At 45.8% G+C, this 16,866-nt stretch overlaps 4 protein-coding genes across 4 annotated transcripts; 1 reads left to right on the forward strand and 3 right to left on the reverse strand.

Annotated features, from left to right (window-relative positions):
* Nucleotides 1–5,443: 5,443 nt before the first annotated feature.
* On the reverse strand, nucleotides 5,444–6,231 carry F4822DRAFT_426835 (uncharacterized protein; the record flags this gene model as incomplete). The annotated part of the gene is made up of 2 exons (XM_051460636.1): nucleotides 5,444–5,508; nucleotides 6,045–6,231. 2 exons carry the CDS (start codon nucleotides 6,229–6,231, stop codon nucleotides 5,444–5,446), a joined length of 252 nt encoding a protein of 83 aa, XP_051316756.1.
* A 4,142-nt stretch (nucleotides 6,232–10,373) lies between these two features.
* Nucleotides 10,374–11,303, forward strand: F4822DRAFT_395067 (uncharacterized protein). The gene has a single exon (XM_051457412.1). The coding sequence runs from the start codon at nucleotides 10,753–10,755 to the stop codon at nucleotides 11,065–11,067; it is 315 nt and encodes a 104-aa protein (XP_051316757.1). The 5' UTR covers nucleotides 10,374–10,752; the 3' UTR covers nucleotides 11,068–11,303.
* A 671-nt stretch (nucleotides 11,304–11,974) lies between these two features.
* F4822DRAFT_168797 (heterokaryon incompatibility protein-domain-containing protein) lies at nucleotides 11,975–14,023 on the reverse strand. Its single transcript, XM_051453256.1, has one exon. It carries the CDS (start codon nucleotides 13,489–13,491, stop codon nucleotides 12,364–12,366), a length of 1,128 nt encoding a protein of 375 aa, XP_051316758.1. The 5' UTR covers nucleotides 13,492–14,023; the 3' UTR covers nucleotides 11,975–12,363.
* On the reverse strand, nucleotides 14,024–16,402 carry F4822DRAFT_168773 (SPRY-domain-containing protein). The gene is made up of 3 exons (XM_051453255.1): nucleotides 15,891–16,402; nucleotides 15,506–15,811; nucleotides 14,024–15,449 (listed from the first exon to the last, which is right to left on the reverse strand). Exons 1-3 carry the CDS (start codon nucleotides 16,126–16,128, stop codon nucleotides 14,557–14,559), a joined length of 1,437 nt encoding a protein of 478 aa, XP_051316759.1. The 5' UTR covers nucleotides 16,129–16,402; the 3' UTR covers nucleotides 14,024–14,556.
* Between the last annotated feature and the right edge of the window lie 464 nt (nucleotides 16,403–16,866).

Below are 16,866 nucleotides of genomic sequence, written 5' to 3' on the forward strand. Positions count from 1 at the left end.
TAGCATTGTTCCAACGTCATAACTAAATTCTACTTTCTTGAAAAGTAGAAAAATCCGGTGCTAGGTCCACAAGGCAACAATATTTTTCCCATGCGCGCAACGCTGAGTTACACCTGTCCAAATTGGATAGGAGCCCCGAGGGGCACGTACCAAATAGCTAAGACGGCGGTAGTATTTGTTAGTTGAATCCCCTCAAGTGCCAAAAAGGTGTCAATGTCAAAGCCAAAGGAGAAATCAAGCTCCGTTCGCCTTTCTTTTTTCCTTCTTTCCTAGCTCGACCCATAATTTTTAAGCTTGGAATTTCTTAGGCTATAAGTTGACAATTAATAAGACGACTATAATATGGATATCCTAAAGAGCATTGATCCCTACTAGGTATCTGCGGAGTACATTCCCGAATATCCAGGGGTCCCGCTCCGGGCGGAGCATCCACAAATATCGGGGACGGGGGTTGTCCCTACATAAACCTTGGAAGCTATTTATCTTTGCCAAGATGTTGTTGACAATATTTTTCTTATTATTTTTCGTTAACGATTTAGTAAGGCCTCGGCAGGCTAAAAAAGTTTTTCGGAGATTGTATCGTGATGCAATACTTACTGCTCTTGGAAACCTTCAAGAAGGTCAACTACCGACTAGTTATGCTAGGTGTTTAGCGAGATCCCTATTACAGTAGTTGCGGAGTAGCTAAGGTAGCTAGGTAACAAAAGAGCCAGGTAGGTAGGTAAAGTAACTGTAAGATATAAAGCACTTATAGTAAGCCCCTATAAGAATTACCTATTTAGGCGAGCCAGAGGCTTTTCTTGCATGGCATTCCTAGAAAAGGCACGTCGGCTATCGTGGGTTTCTTATGACGGATGGGCAATCTCGCAGGGGCATTCTGCAATCCTCGATCTCAAAAAAAACCACTGAGGATCCTACCGACTCTCTCAACGTGGTTGGCTGAAACAGCAGTTTCTCGTGTCCATTTTTGGAGCGCATCTGAAGTGGGTTGCATGGCCGGTCAACCCAGATAGGCTCGTCGCGGAACGTGTGAACTGACCAGGACCCCTGGCTCTGCCGCCCTCTATAACCCCTGCCTGCCCCGGAGCCCTGAGTCCCTGACGTTTTTCTGTGTCCTTGACGTAACATGGGATTGCTTGGGATTTGTAGTAGCCTATTCCGAAGAGGAAAGAGATTCATCGAGTACTAACTAGCAAGCTAAAAGCCGTCTCTCGGTCAGCGGTGAAGGCATTGAACCATAATCACCGTTGGTTTGTTTAAACAAGTATCCACCGGTCTACTCCGGGAGTCTCTCATGCTTAATAATTGATTGGTGAACTACCGCGTTCCCTTCATTAGCATAGCCCCCATCTTTCGCGCTTCACGGTCCATCACAGGACCCTGAAAAAGACCGTTTCGCAGACTATGCAAGAACCATCAACATTCAATATCGCCGGCGCTTCTAGAGGACACTAGCATTAGAAGACAGATAGATAGACAACTGTAAGTAGTAGTGTATGTATTAGGTCCGGCAACTGAGATTGGCGTCAAGCCCCCCAGGATGCCGAGTCCCGACATCAGCAAGCAGCACATGTGCAGCGACCCCATAATCGTCGATCCTCAGACAATCCTAGGGCTCAGATCATCAAGCTTCCCATGCATTTCTGCTGTTCTGCCACTGGACTGGCTGTTTACTGCTAACCACACTCATCACACTTACCACACTTACGCATGTAATTGCATATAGCCGAGCAGTGTTTGCGCGGCCTTCAATGTTGTTGTTACTTTGTTGAATCCCGTCCAAGTTTTTCCTGTCTCACCCCAAGCATGTAACATAGGGACATCATAGGCCGCATCAACAAAATGAACTCCTTTTTTTGTCGCGGCTCAGCCACAGAAAAGGTGCCGCGGCAGCTAGAGCCGAACAGGTGGGTTTTTTGTAGAAAATTGGATATTAAGGGGGTTCTCTCACCAATCACCCATATTTTTATCTAATTAGTATAAATGTTTATTGTTTTCCGAGATCGCTTCATTTCACATGTAATTCTTTTCTGTATATAAAATAAACTAGGAGTGGATAATAAAAATAAAAATCGAAGCATTTATGTTTCTTAGTGCATGTGTATATGTGCTATGGGTGCTATGTGTGCTGTATGTAGGTAGATGTGCAAATAAATATGTACAATACTTCGCTTGTTCAAGTACTTACGGTGCTTAAAGCACTGTATAATGTCATCAGTATCCTGCACCTGATCTGCAGCTACCTGCCAGCCGGTTAAGCACTGACCTTACCGCATCTGTACTAGTTTGTTTCTATTGATAGCAACGTCCGTCCAAGAGATCCCTGACTCGGGCAAAGATTTCTGCGAGAGTCTCTCATCTTTCATCACACAAAAGGTTATTCGCTAGCTGTTGCGCCGGTACTATGTATCTACGTAGGTACCCTAAAAGATAGGCTAAGCCAGGCTAGGCTAGCATTACGCTTGTGTTAGTAGTCGAATGATCACTGAGCGCCTGTCATAACCCGGCACAGAGTACTAGCAGTGCTAAGTAATGTACCTAACGCTTGAACCATCTTTCGCCCTGACGGTTTTTTACATCATCCAGCTGCGGCAAGTCATCTGTCTATCTGATTAACATCTTCCCATCTGAGATCCGATCCTCTTTTAATACAACGTTTCATGATCTTCGCAGCTTCGCCTTCGCAGACTCCCTCTGAATTAATACATACCTACGTATATACACGGGATGTCATAGCACCACTACAGCCATCCATTGGTCAGCTCAATCTCAACAAGTTCGATCCTCATCGTACTATCACACATGCTACACTAAGACATTCATTCAGTCAATTAATCAATCTTTTTTTTCTCTTCCTACCTTACTTTGCTCATCAACTAGCTCAATACCCTAGTCGGCTGCCGCTTTATCCTACCTACGTACTTATTCGCCGTATATATTAGGCTTGGTCATAGCTTCAACACCAAATCCCGCCAAAAGTCCGCTCTATCGGACGAGAACCCGTCGCGCGGTTCTGACCTACTACCTAGTCTAGCGTGGTGCGACTCCATCGACTTCGGACACGGCAAAGACCCCGATAGTCTTCCGGTCATCTCATGAGGTTCCATCGGAAGACTATCCATTTTACTCGCCTCCCAGTCCCTGAATCGCGACATAACAGATATATCTTACTTCTCGGCGAGTCACTGCGAGCGTCTGATCACGGCACGACAGGAGCCATGAATATCTACTCGGGCCATGTGGCTAGTTGAGATGCTCTATTTTTACATTCTTTCTTTTTTTTCTCACCTCGACTCCTCGCCTAAGGTTACTTAGTTCCTCACGCCACGTATCTTGGATTCATGCCATCTCGAAAGGATTGGCAGATGCTGCTGCGTCCCGTCAGTTATTTGAGCACATGAGTGGCGGTGAGTAATTAATTACCTGCAGGATGAATGTGTATGAATTGAATTGTCGGTTGCCTTGGATCTATTGGGGTCTAGGTTACAACCTTTTTTGCATTCTTGTTTTTTTTTTTTTTTCGCCCTTATCTGCTTGTCGCTACAAAGTTGTAGGGTGCAAGGGTTCTCCTACCAGACTTCCTCACAGTCCAATCATGTTCTTATTTCCTTTCCCTGCTTTTGAACTTGTACGTCTCTGCATGCATATGTACAACCAAACCTTCCCAATTCTAAATTTTCAAGGCAGTTCGTCCTATCAGCGACGAGTACACTAGAAGCATGCCAAGAGTCAAAATTATTAACTAGTACATACCTAGGTACCTAGGTATATAAGTAGAGAAGATAAGAGGAAGGGAAGAGGAAAAAAAAAAGACTCGGCCAAAGTATTTCCACGCGAGGGGGTGTCGGTCGCTCTTGTCATGCACCGCATCGAACAAACTCCCCCTAAAGCGCATCAGATCATACCCACAGGCCGCAGTGGGACCGAGGTGGAGTACCGTAGAAGGTCTAAAGAAGGACTAGAAAAACATCGTCAAAGTCTAAAAATTACTAACTTTATGCCCGCCTGCCCGCCTATGGTTCCCCTCCGTTCCCCTCTCCTGCGAGTTTGCCATGACGACACCGACGCAAGAAGCCGATTCGCCCGTTTAGTTCGGCGCGACTATAATTAGATGCATTTCCTAGTGTGGCCAGCCCACGGGTAACTGTCAACTTAAACTAATCCTTATTTGCTTTTATTTTTCTATTTTTTATGGGGTACAAACTCGTCTCTTGACTATTCCCGCCAGCCGCCCAAACTCTTTTCGGAATCGACTCTGGACATTTACACATTTACACAGCAATGATGCTGTAATGGAGTGAACTCACCTGAGAGAGAGCACTATCGTTACCTCATGAGTGCATTTTTTCCAATCACCTCCACAGAAATTTCTAAATATTTCAATTTCGATTGGCGAGAAAAGGCAATATTTGTCTTTTTATTAAGTTATCGCAATTCCTCCGGAACCCGCGGAAGCCCTCTTTAACTATAGGTAAGCTCACCAATGACTTGCGTCTAACTTGTTACTCCCAATCTTGAGCACCGGCGGATTTGAAATCGTTCCTCGGCGTATCAAGAATGATACGATACGATACGATAATAATATAAAACCAAGCTTACACATATAACCCCAAGGTATGTTTGTACAAGTCCCTCGGTCCCTTAAGTCACTATTATAGTAATGATACCTTAGCACCGAAAAGGGGTTAGGCTCTGGAACATAGTGATAAGACTAAGTGGGAATATCAAGCGTAAAACCGCATAGAAACGGCTGACGATTCTATCACTAAGCACGATCTATCGGGAGCCGGCACAGGTTTGGACTAGCTATGCACTTTTTGACATATCAATACTCTGTAAGGCTAGAGTTCCCCATACACTAGCATACGGGCGTACTTCGTTAATAGCCACCGACAACATGTTAACGGAACTTGGACCCTTCGCACAGACAGAAAGTTATCTTCGTCGGCTTTTTATTAGGTACATTTTCTTCCATTATTCAGAATTTCTCCTATTTTTTTTTTTTTTCTTTTCAACTCCGATACTCCACCCTTTGTGTGATCCAGGGGAATGGTATTAGAGCGGTGCCTGACATGTCCTTAGTTCTACACACATACGCCCAGCGTCACGATACAGCTAGTATGTTGTGTGATGTGGAGGACGTCCCAGCGGAATCTATTTCCTTACCAACCCCTAGTTTTCCTAGCCAAGAAAACAAGAAAAAACCTGAGTTCGGTGGTTGCCCAACATCTCGCGGTACCCGGTGACCGATCTAGCGACGGCTGGATGCTTCTATACATTGCCTTCTCGATCATAGCTGGCAGTCCTTCAATCTCCTGTGGTTTTCGCATTTATGCAGTTGAGCTGAGTTGGCCGTAACACTACAACGCACTGCCTTACAAGGCAAGCGGGTCAAGGAGGCGTTGACGCGATCCTACCCATTAAGGGAACTTGTCTCGCTGCGTCACGCTACCGACGGTTTGTTTGTCTCTGAAGCATCGCGTCCATGCATCGCGCTGAGGTCAGATGCTGTCCTCAGTAATATATTAGTATCACGACGGTAATTGTTGTGTTCGAAGGTTCTTCACCGCTTCACAAAAAGCCTTCGGAAATAAGGATATATTATCCGGTTCGAGAAAACCTTCCCTTATGTCGGGACCTCTTAGGTAAGTGAAGGCATCATCAAGTCAGGAGGCCCAATTCATCAAACCTGATGTAACTATAACACACTAATCTACGGTCCCTTCTCAGATGAATACTACTTTGCCCAGAAGTAATGTATCATATTTGAGTGGTCAATTGAGATGTGCTCGTTGCAATGGGCTTAGAAACGTACGAGGAGCACCAATCCTTTACCGCCCGCAATATGGATCGTATGAGGTGAATCTAGACCTCCAATCCCCAAATATGCTCATGCCTTCACATTGTCACCAATAATATGTTATATCACTGATTACCATTGACGCCAAACCCCGATCCCGAATGCCGTTGGTGACCCGGGATTCCATGGCCGTTATAACCAGTAAGAAGCGATCAATTCCTAGGTCTTCGAGAACTAGTAGTACCAAGGAATTGTATAGGTGAACTAAGAAAAACACCAAAAGTTACGTAACTACACTCGTTCTCGATTTCGGGGTCGCTTAATTTGACCTGCTTGGTCCAAGACTTGGCAAAGATGACTGCATTATCCAGTAGAGTTAATGGTACAGCAACAAGTGTTTCAACAAGTACTAACATGCTGATTCTAGCCATAGTCCTGGGTGTGATCGCCCTTATTGGCCGAATGTTTCATACTATTATCCGTGGAAGGCAAGATAGACTTCTACTCAGTTTCAGTTAGGTGTTATTATGTTAGTGAGCTTTGGGAGTAATATGTTGGCGTTTGAGACAGAGGGGCGTGGAGGATCATCACAACCCCACGTTTGTCCTCATTAGGACTTTCATCGCGAGTCAGTGATATAACTAATTGAATTTCTAAGGTATGCTCGCAACCAAACAAATACCATGTCTAAATACACTGCTAATGCCCGAAGGATCAAGCTCTAGGTTAGCTCTGTGCCGGTGACTCACTACATGCATTGGTAAAAGGATTATCGCCGGTTTCCTATGGTGCGCAAACCGCGAACATTCGACCTTAAAGCTCTACCTAATAGAGAAGATGATGCCATCAACCAATTACCTAGCAAACCCAGATAATTCAACATGCTGACGGCCGTACCAGTTTGAGCTGTCGGGTTGCACGACAACTCCGTCGGCATTTCTAATCGATTTACTAACTCCTGCGGGAGTTTCTCGCTCGCTTAGCCCAATGTGTTGGGAAAGGGAGTCACGGGGAGTTTAGTCCTAGACGTTGTTAGTCGAAGACAAGTTTCATACCGAGTCAGCATTCGTACGATACATACCTATCTAGGTATACACCTAAGCTTCGCAGCAACTAAAGAATCTAGCAATATATTTAGAATCTGACAGCATAAGCGACAAGCGAGATGTCGCCTTCCGTCGAGATTCGCTCCACACCCTAATACCTAGTTGGGGTTTTTTATTCTAGAAAATAACTAGAAAGAAAAGAAATAAGACAACCCGCGAAACCAAGTCCACCACCCCCATATTACCTGGTAGCCGTGTGGTGGAGATATACGATGAGCTCAGTGCCGAGCCATATGTTATGCAGGATGACGGGGCAGGGAAAGTAAGAGAGACAAGAAAAAACAAAGTCCCTTTCTTCCCCGGCCGGCAGCTGATCGACACGACCATGTGTTATTTTCTTACCGTTCTTACCATTCCCGGGTACCACCTTACTGCGAGGTGCAGGAGATAGGGAGAGAGCCGCAGTTTCGACTACTACTTGAAACCAGATACTTTCAATCGCAACATACCTTACTTAGTGTAGGTAAGCAAATGATAGACAGCGCGACGTGACGTGACAAGACGAGATGAGCGCTTATTACTTAGGGATCGCGAAAAAAATAAAGAAGGGTCTAAGCCCTCCCGTCTTACGTATCCCTCCGATCGCATTGCGCGCCGTAATTGGACGCCATAGCAAGGGATGGGTTGGTATGTGCGATCTTTACCTACCTACGCATATATATCTATCCTGCTTTGAAGCCAAAGCCACACCGACGAAGAACCGACCGAAGCTTCCTAACTAACCCAGTGTTTGATTACCTATTGGGCGTGGGATACGTTGAGAGCTTGGGTTTATGTCAGCAGGTCAGGGTTTCTAATAGCCGGCTATGAGACAATCGATTAGTGACAATACCCGCTTACGTGATGCGACGAGGGATGGAACATACCTAGTGTTCTCTACGTTATCCCAAGGGGTTTTTTTTTTCGGCTGGGATTTTCCAGTACCAAGGATTCACTTCAGTAAGAAGGATCTGACACCCGCATTGACGGGGCGGCCAGCGGGTTTCTCACGGGTTTTTTGGCTAACCGGGGGTGAAGTCCCATAATCAGCACGGCCGCAATTGGGGGTCCCATCCCCTGACCAGTCTTAACTCTCCCCGTTATTAAGTCAATCAATATGAATGTCTTATAACTGGGAAGGAAACTCCGCCGATCACTTACCCTAATCCAACGTTACTTGGACTTCGCCTCAGCCACGAAGGACGATGGCGTTCAACTGTGTAGTAGTAATAGAAGTGAGAGGTGGTAGTGTTCTATACGCCTCAATTCGGCCCCATTAGGGACGATAGCGCGATCCACGACCTATACCGAGCGGAGCGTCGAGACTTTCGTTGCTGCCTAAACGCGTTAAGTCGCATTAGCATTGACGCGCCTTCAATCCTTCCGCAGTTGCAGTACCATTAACCGCGTTCATTATTGCTTCAGGTAGGCTACGGACGCGACATCTTGAGTGTGAATAATTCTTGAATGGTAATATGGAAATTGACCGGACGAAAAAAAACCAATTAGAATGGCATACTTGTTTGTCCAATATCGCGGTTTGGGAATTCAAAGCGGCGCAAAAATCTAATAGCCTACTTCCCCTGACGGTTGCATTATGCAGACGCATTCTCTCCAATCTCAATTTCAACCTCACGTAGACCGCTGATCTAGATCCAATAGGCGGTATTGGGCACAATAGAATACCCAATCTCATTAGCTAAGTCCACAATAGGGCCTATTGAAACCTCGCAAATAGTTGTCTTCTGTGTCTTGTGTTATTAGTCATATTTTGGGTAGTATGGAAAGGAATGATGGAAGAATTCAGCTCTCGGGACTTTGTAAAGTAGAGCAAATTGATGATATGAATTGGACCGTCGAATTAACCCGGAAGATTCCGATCGGTGTTTGAATAAGCTAACAAAGGGACAAGTAAGATGGATTGACACTCAGGTGATGAGAAAAGGTTTCCTGTAGCTTTCGCGAATAGTATCCAAAACTTGACGACGATAATTTAAGTTCTTACTCTGAGTCCCGACTGATTAAACGAGAGAGGGAGGACATTCGTACATCTTTGGTTCGCCCTGTCTGGGAGGCTACTATAGGAGATACCGTCGATGGGGTCCATAATGGTTGAAACTTGGGGGTCTTTCATGCTGGTCCGTTGGGTTAATGACGAGGAGACCTGTGAAGACACAAACCACCACCGGTTTCGCGTCAAGTTTCGAGATACTTACTGTAGCAGCTCTAATAAATCTAGCCAAGTATGTTAGGATTAAGTAACTTATATAGCAATTGTTGTTGAGAAGTGCAGAAGCTTTGATGGATTGATCGACCAAGAGGTTGAGTAAAACCGTTTAACTTTCCATTCTAAATTTTTGTTCGGATCTAAGTCGTGAGGAGGGCTATTATTCTCACTCTCCAAGGCCGTTAATATGGTCCTGCTGTCTTTTTTTATTCGATACTTAGCCTATAGTATTCTTCCGGCTTCTAGTCCTTGTATTAGATGTGATGGTTATCGTTGAAGCCAAAATTCGTTATGATATGACCCTTTGTCTTGTGTGTACAGAGAGAAAAGGCTGTCGTCTTAAAATGTATAATCTATATCATCTTTGGGTCCTTTTACTCGCCTACGAATCCCCTATTCCTCGTAAAGAAGACTTCTAGTTCTCGAAATAACCTATTTTGTTAGAGTTTATACTCGAGTCGATTATGACACGTGTAGCGGTCTAATATCATGATACTAATGCCTTCCGTAGGGAAATTCCCGAGTATTTGAGTTTAAAATCTCTAGGGAGCTTCAGTACAAATTCAAACGTGGCTCCAGATAACATACTGCCTTACCTGTGTCCTCGGGTGGTTACAGTAAACACCACGAGAGCTCGACACATTAGATATGTCCGTTCCGAGCTATTTCATGAATAGCCGACACCAGGCTCGGGAGGACATGAAACATCCGTTCCATTTGTTTTCGCAATTTCGTGCCATGTCATCTACCCTTGCCGGTACGATTGGTTTGAATCGATTTTATCAGTAAGGAACGACCGAAAATTCCTTATAGGCTTGCGTACAGAGGGGTTGTTATGCTTTAAATATAGGGCAACGAGGCGATACTCGTACAACCCTTATATCAAATTCAAGAGCGCTAGTATCGTGTATGTCATTATAAGATATGACATCGTGAGAGAAGCTGGTGAAGGAGCAAGCAGATTATGTTTTCTATTGGTAGTATCCGGAAATTCGTTAACAAAAGAAAAACCGAGGTAGCAGATTTCTACGCTGGGTCTGCGGCAGTGGGTATCTCTTATAATGTTTGAGGTAAAGATCGTGGTTCCTGGCCTCCGAGGGTCATCTAGGTACGTGAAGAAGGCTAACGCGGGACCCGGGGGGGAGGGAGCGGGGGTTGATCCGTTTTAAGTAGGTAGCTTTTAAAGCCATTGGCTTCGTAGAGTTCAGCTAATGGAGGAACATGCGATATTCTTTCGTCGTCACTATAGAACCTACCCGCGTCAGGGAGGCTGAATGGATCGACTAAATCAAGATCTACTCAACTTTTATGAGAAAATCCCCAGGAAAATAAGGGACGTGGTACCCCAATGAAGATAGCCATCATTTGACGACCGGGTAGACACGTCCTTCGAATTTCTTGTGACAAAGGTCGCAGGAAGTCATTCCGCCCATATGAGAGTTCCTCAGATCTTATGAATGCGTACTAAGTTTCCTCGGACCAAAATGAAACCATGATGGCGGTCCCGATCCGTCAGGCCTGCCCACCATATCGGCATCGCTTCGACTCAAATCGACAGCAGAAGGGGGCCGAAACATCTCGACTCGGAAGTGTGACATCCAAAGCGAAAACCGAGGGACCCGTCATGTTCTGTGCCATGGATGGCCAGAGAAGCATCGCTGCTGACAATTCCTACCTATACAAGTTGGAGAATGCATCTCCATCGGCGCAGCGACCAGCTCAGGCGACAAGTGTCACTGAGTCCCAGAACAATACAATTATTCTTGCCGGGAAGGAAAATCCCGTTTCGATGGAATCGTCCTGATGGCATCTCAAGTTGGTATGAGCCTGGCAGTTCACTGGCTACCACACTAGCTGCTGGTCCTGCCAGCCTATATATGTACTGTAACCGAGCCGAGATGCAGACTAATCAAGCTAAGACGAATATGAATACATTATTCCGGAGACTTTCCTAAGCTTCTAGAAATGCTAAATTCCCACGCGTCGGTATCTGGCTAGTAACCAAATTTGAGCAAACGAGCCGATTGGACTCAATGAATACACCACGTCGACGGGATAGTACTATGAATGGTGATGCTTCGGGAGCGTCCTCATGGATCTGCCATGGAATGAAGCGTTGAGGGCTGCGCTAGAGAAGCTTCCTAAGGAAATGGCCGAATCTCATTGATATTTTGCTGGATCGTTGCTTCCTTGAATGGACTTACGCCGGCTTATCTCAATCTTAAAATGAACATACCTAGGTACTGTAGGACGAACCCCGCTCGGACGGGCTCGCTCCTCGGGCTTCTTCGGGTCTCGGAGATGAGATACGTATATTATATATATAGGTACAGCCTTCATTTAAACCAAGATTGACGAAGTACGAAACCGGCATATCTAATAAGCTTCTATTGGAATCAGGCGGCATATTCAATTCGTCTAGATGAGTGTTTCCTAAACGAGTCTAACAGTCTTCTTTCTGTTCTTGGTTTGGTTCCACGCGTTTTCATGTATCATTCCAACCGCCAGACGTTCTGCTGTATCTCCTCTCCATCTAACCACCAAAAAATGTACCATACATGGTACCGTCCGGCCCAGAACGGGAAAGGCCGTCGTACTGAAGTAGTCAGGGTGAATTTTTATACTACTGGGGACGGGTGTGGAAGTAGATATCATCACCAACTTTAATTTTCCGGCACCTTTTAAGATTTCCCTTATAATTTCATGATTGTCGATGATTACACCACAATGCTTTTCATGCAGGGTCAGTTCAGTCTCACGAACGATACCTGAGGCCGAGGGACGAAAATCAAATCCCTTTATACTTGCTATTGTAGCGCGAAACATGATTTTTATCGTATCTTCAATGGACGGATCGCCGACAAGCTTGACCTTACCCATGCGGGAGGATAAGCTGGCGAATGTTGGGTGATTGATCGCATGATAATTTATTGCCTCATCCCAAGCAGCCCAAGACCATGTTGGGAGTTGAATTCCCTCCCTTCGATTTAGGACAGGGCGAGGCTTGCGCGACTCGCTCGGTGCCCAGAGAAGGGCCCGTTCCAGGGCGTCAGTCGGTATACCGCATATAAATCGTGTTTGGTGATAGCGTCCTAAAGCGGACGAGATACCTGAAAAAGCGTTCAATATATCCTCTTCCCATGATAGGTGGCGCCTTGTATATTCCTCCACCAATTTGGTATATCTTTCGAACATCTGGATAGTGCCGTTCAAACTGACATTTGGCCTAATCCCATGTAGAGGTCGATACCCTATGGTGCGCTATTGTATTCTGATTGGATACTGGTATGACACTGAAAGTAGGCCTGCCAGTTACAGAGGTATACACATCGAGGAGATAAAATTCGTTCTTGGAAGGTCCATCCCCGAGAGTCATAAGGCGAGGCAGCTAATATCTGCCGGAGATCAGGCGGTTGTGCTAGAAGCCTATTTCCATTCACTTCCACAGTTAAATCTAGGGGCCGTCTTGAGCCCGGTCGGATGCCAGGTAAGCCACAGTTCAAGTCTGTTCCTGAGACGGACACTATAGTCAGGATTGCTTGACTATAGATAATATCCATACTCATAATTTGATCGTGTTTCGATACTGCGTCGTCTTGGACGATGCAAAGGCAATCAGCCCAAAGGAACTTTTCATTTATGGATTTTGCTAGTGTAATGGCATCTTGCACAACTTTTGCAATGTTTGGCCTATAGGTCTCGTTGAGCGCATCGGGGGCTAAGGCGTTTTCTTTGCGAAGTCGGGTGGTGTTTTTTGTCGTAAGTTGAAGGCTAGGTTGGCCACCGACAACGTAACTTAGCGCTATATATCGAGCAGACGTGAAGTCGCTGATTATACAGAGACGATCTACGTCAATGAGGTTGATTTTAACTATCCTGGAACTCGGGGCGGCGTTGCAACTCGTATGCTGGCTTTCGCACTTTGCCAGCCAGCCACGGACTAAATCTGGCGATAAGGGTTCGGAGCCAATGATTGATGGTGTAAATCTGATTCTGGTGGGGTTATGTTCATCAGAATAAATCGAAGCCTGCTCCCTTTCTCCGATCCTTAAGGTATACTCAGAAGGTGCTGCATCTAGTACTGCGTATTCGTTGGTGGGTATTCGCTCGTAGAGTTTAGGTTCTATATTTGACATACGAAAGATGTATTGGCAGAAGAAACATCTGCGAGTGGCTAATTTGTCGACTGGGTGGAATCGAGCGGAGTCGAAATGGCTCGTGGAATAGATTTGGGAGCATCGTCGGCATAGTTTATTTTCCCTTATATTCGGTGGGATCGTGGGATCACCTAAGTGAAGATTCAAGACATCAAGTTCGGAGTCATCATCGTCAGTGGTAGTTGGAGAATCAGTGTCGGAGGTGTATGTAAACTGCGCCATCTGAAACAAGTTGACTTGGAGTCGCGGGTATCACTCTTCAGTCGATGAAACGTTGTAGTTTATAAAACAGCTAGCTTATGGGAATATAGGAATCGGAAGGTTTGTCTTCAGTTGTTCACACGACGGAATCCAGCCCCTCTCATTCTAGGCCTATTACCGCAAGCCATTTTAAGCCACATTACGAGGTTGCCACCTGAATTTCCCTCCCAGCTGTGCAATTCGCACTAACTCAAGGCCTTGAACGCAGGTAATCTTCAAACCCTGTTGGCTAATTAGAGACTAGCTAATAACTATTAGAAGGTATTGCGCTGTTAGATGATTTTGCTGTGAAGTGCTATTGGGGGGTAGTTGGTTAGGCTCCCATACCCATTAGGATATATTTTAATGGAGTAGTAACATTCACGAGGATGTACTTAACCAAGAGTCGGGGACCTTGAGTGTGGGACTGCAGCCTGCACCCTCACGTATATATAAATATATATCATATAAATATATATCGCAATCATAGCCCTGGGGTGGGCGGGTGGCGCGTAGATACTTGATCTGGTACCCCTTAAACCCCTGAATTACCAAACAAGTTCTACATATCACAGCCCACCAAAAACACAAAGTCGCAGGTAGGTATAAATTTTATATCGACCGTGAAGTATGTATATGACATAGCAGGTATCTCCAACTCCTCAAATCGGGAGCAGTCCAGCCCTGGTATTTCTCTTTTTCTTTAATCCTTTCTTTCGAGAAAAGCCTGATGGTGATTGTGAGTGTCCTACCTCCCTTAGCCGTCCTTCCTCCATGCCGCTAAACAATGCGAAAAAAAGACTTTCTCTTGAGGTATCATGTAACAAAGTATCACCTGACCCAATGCCAATGTTTGTCGTAGTCCAAAAAAAATGTGTGTGGGCGTTAAAAGCCAAATGACAAGTCTGTTCCCTTTCCTGACCGTAAACTCCCCGTTCCATGATGAGTGTATAAAAGCAAGTTTTCTTTTCGCTGTTCGTGAACTACATATAGACAGTGGTAGCACACGCAAACCGGTGTACTTGGTTGGCGGTTGCTAAAGTTGATTTAATTGCCACTCCATCTAGGCATGGCGCTATCGCTCCGGCTCCTGTCCCTACCAGCGCCTTGACGAATAGCGTCACTATAGCTAGGAATTGGCGGATTGTTCGGTCTTATGGTAGCTGCGGAAGCACCACGGCTCCGTACAGCTCTGATTAACGGGACTCGGTCACTATCGCTACCAGAACTTTCTTCATCCGAGTGTTCCGGACTGGTATACTCGGGTGGAGGATGCGATGCCTCATGAAGACCCAACCCTACAACATCAACAACATGGTCACCGGGGGCGTTACCGGTGTTGCTTGCTTCGCCCACTTCCTCTGAAGGAACCAGCTGTGCAAGGGAAATATCAGTAGGACTCCTTTGTGGTCCTGGACTCGTGGGCGGAATTACTCTGAAGTTGCCACTCCTTGTCCGCCCGTGTCCTGGATCTAAAGTCGGGCCGGTATTAGTGTACCTCTGGACGGATTGTGTATATCCGTGATTTCCAGCAGGTGACCCTGAATACTCATCCTTCCTTCGTCCCGTCTCAAGTAGAATGCTTCCTTGCTCGCTTCCATAAGGTGGCGGCGGTGCCAGACTGCCGGTTATCGGGGCCAGCCCCCATTTCTTCACATTCGCTTCAATGAATACAAAACCTGCTTGACCAAAGTTGACGTGTACGGTACATGGTCCGTTTGCGCCAACAGATGGGAAGAAGTTTTGCGACTTCAGGCCGTGAACAACATCATCTAGGCGCTTTCCGTTGCGTGTGAAGAAAATGGTTCCTGTCCTGGGCCGATAACCGACGCCGATAACGTCGCCTTGAACATAAGGAGGTCCGTAAGGGCTAGGGGTGAAAGGCTGGTTATATCGTCGGGGGCCCTTTGATGTATAAGCGACGGAATACCTGTGATATCCTGAAACAAGTGGTCAGCTGTATGTCACATGGTTACCCTAGAATGAACCTATATACCTGGAAGCCTGAACAAGGGGTACGGCTTCGTGCTCATGCCGATGCTCAACATTGTGGTTTCGGGCTTGTCGTAAATTTTGGCCTCCCAATAGTACACTTCGTTCTGTTTTGGTACGGGTAGATTACTCATAACGGTGCATTCGGAATCGTAGAATTCGATTTCTGTTCTCGCCTCAACAAAGCAGTTGGCGATTTCTAACTCAGGTTCAAATTCCCACGCCGAAACTCCTTTCTCTTGTATAGCCAAGTATTGCGATAAAGAAATGTCTGTTTGGAGTGATTCGGGCGGGTTCGCTTGGATAAATGCTACGAACTTTGTTAATGCATCATTCTTGGCGATAAGGAAAACGGCGAACGCCATCGACGTGCGAAAAATGTATTTTACCTTTTGCTCTTAAATACTCCGTCCTCTGTAATTCATCCATCAACTCCAAGGCTTCCGCCTCTTCTCTGGCGAATGCTTGTTCGTCGTCATATTCGCCGGGCCGACCGATCCGATCGAGAAAAATCCGGCCGGAGGTTGTGTATCTGAAGAAATAGACGACAAGGAAAATCAAGGCTATTAGTATAGCGGAACCGAAGGAGGATAAAATTCCGATTAGAATGCCGTCGAGGCTCGCCATGATGGGAAGGGCGGGATTTCCGATCGGTGCAGCGCTGCGAGGGGGGATGGATATATATTTAGACCCGGGAGACGTCACCGTCACCGTGAGATATCAAGCATTCGGAGGGGGGTTGGTCGAGGATGAAGTACCTCGATTATCGAATGTTAAAAATACAAAAAAGATAGGAGAGCCCAAAATTTAACGAATGATAATTTCGAATTCACAAGGTAAGAGACTTTAAATAACGGAGGGTTCTCGATCGCGATGGAAATCGGTCGATAATGGAAAAAGGGTTAGGATCGATTGGAGAGGGATATTGGTTGAGTAAGTGTGTCGTGTGTCGTCGTACTACTGATACACCTTTCGCTCCGGTGCACTGCGCACACGCAGTTGTTGGTCGCAGGTCGCAAGATGTAGGTACCTAGTTCGGTCGGACTGTCTGTCGTGGTTGATACGGGGAGAAGACGCACGGCGGGAGTCGGTATGGCATGTACTATTTTGCGTTGTAGTACAATCTCGACTCGACCGATTTATTGTCTGATTGAGTTATGTATTGATTCGATTTGTTAGGTCGATTGAAAAAGGAGAATGAAAGCTAAATGGAATAAGAAGAAAGAAGAATAGAAATGGCCTGCCTTGCAGGTGCCGCGTAGTGTATCACAAGATGGGGGAAATGGAGAGAAGAATGGTAGGTGGAGTGGAAAAGGAACATGAATGAGCGAATTCAGCTCTGGTTGGGTACAGTAGGTACATACA

Source organism: Hypoxylon trugodes, assembly GCF_022578975.1.
Source record: "Hypoxylon trugodes strain CBS 135444 unplaced genomic scaffold F4822scaffold_3, whole genome shotgun sequence".
Lineage (NCBI taxonomy): Eukaryota > Fungi > Ascomycota > Sordariomycetes > Xylariales > Hypoxylaceae > Hypoxylon > Hypoxylon trugodes.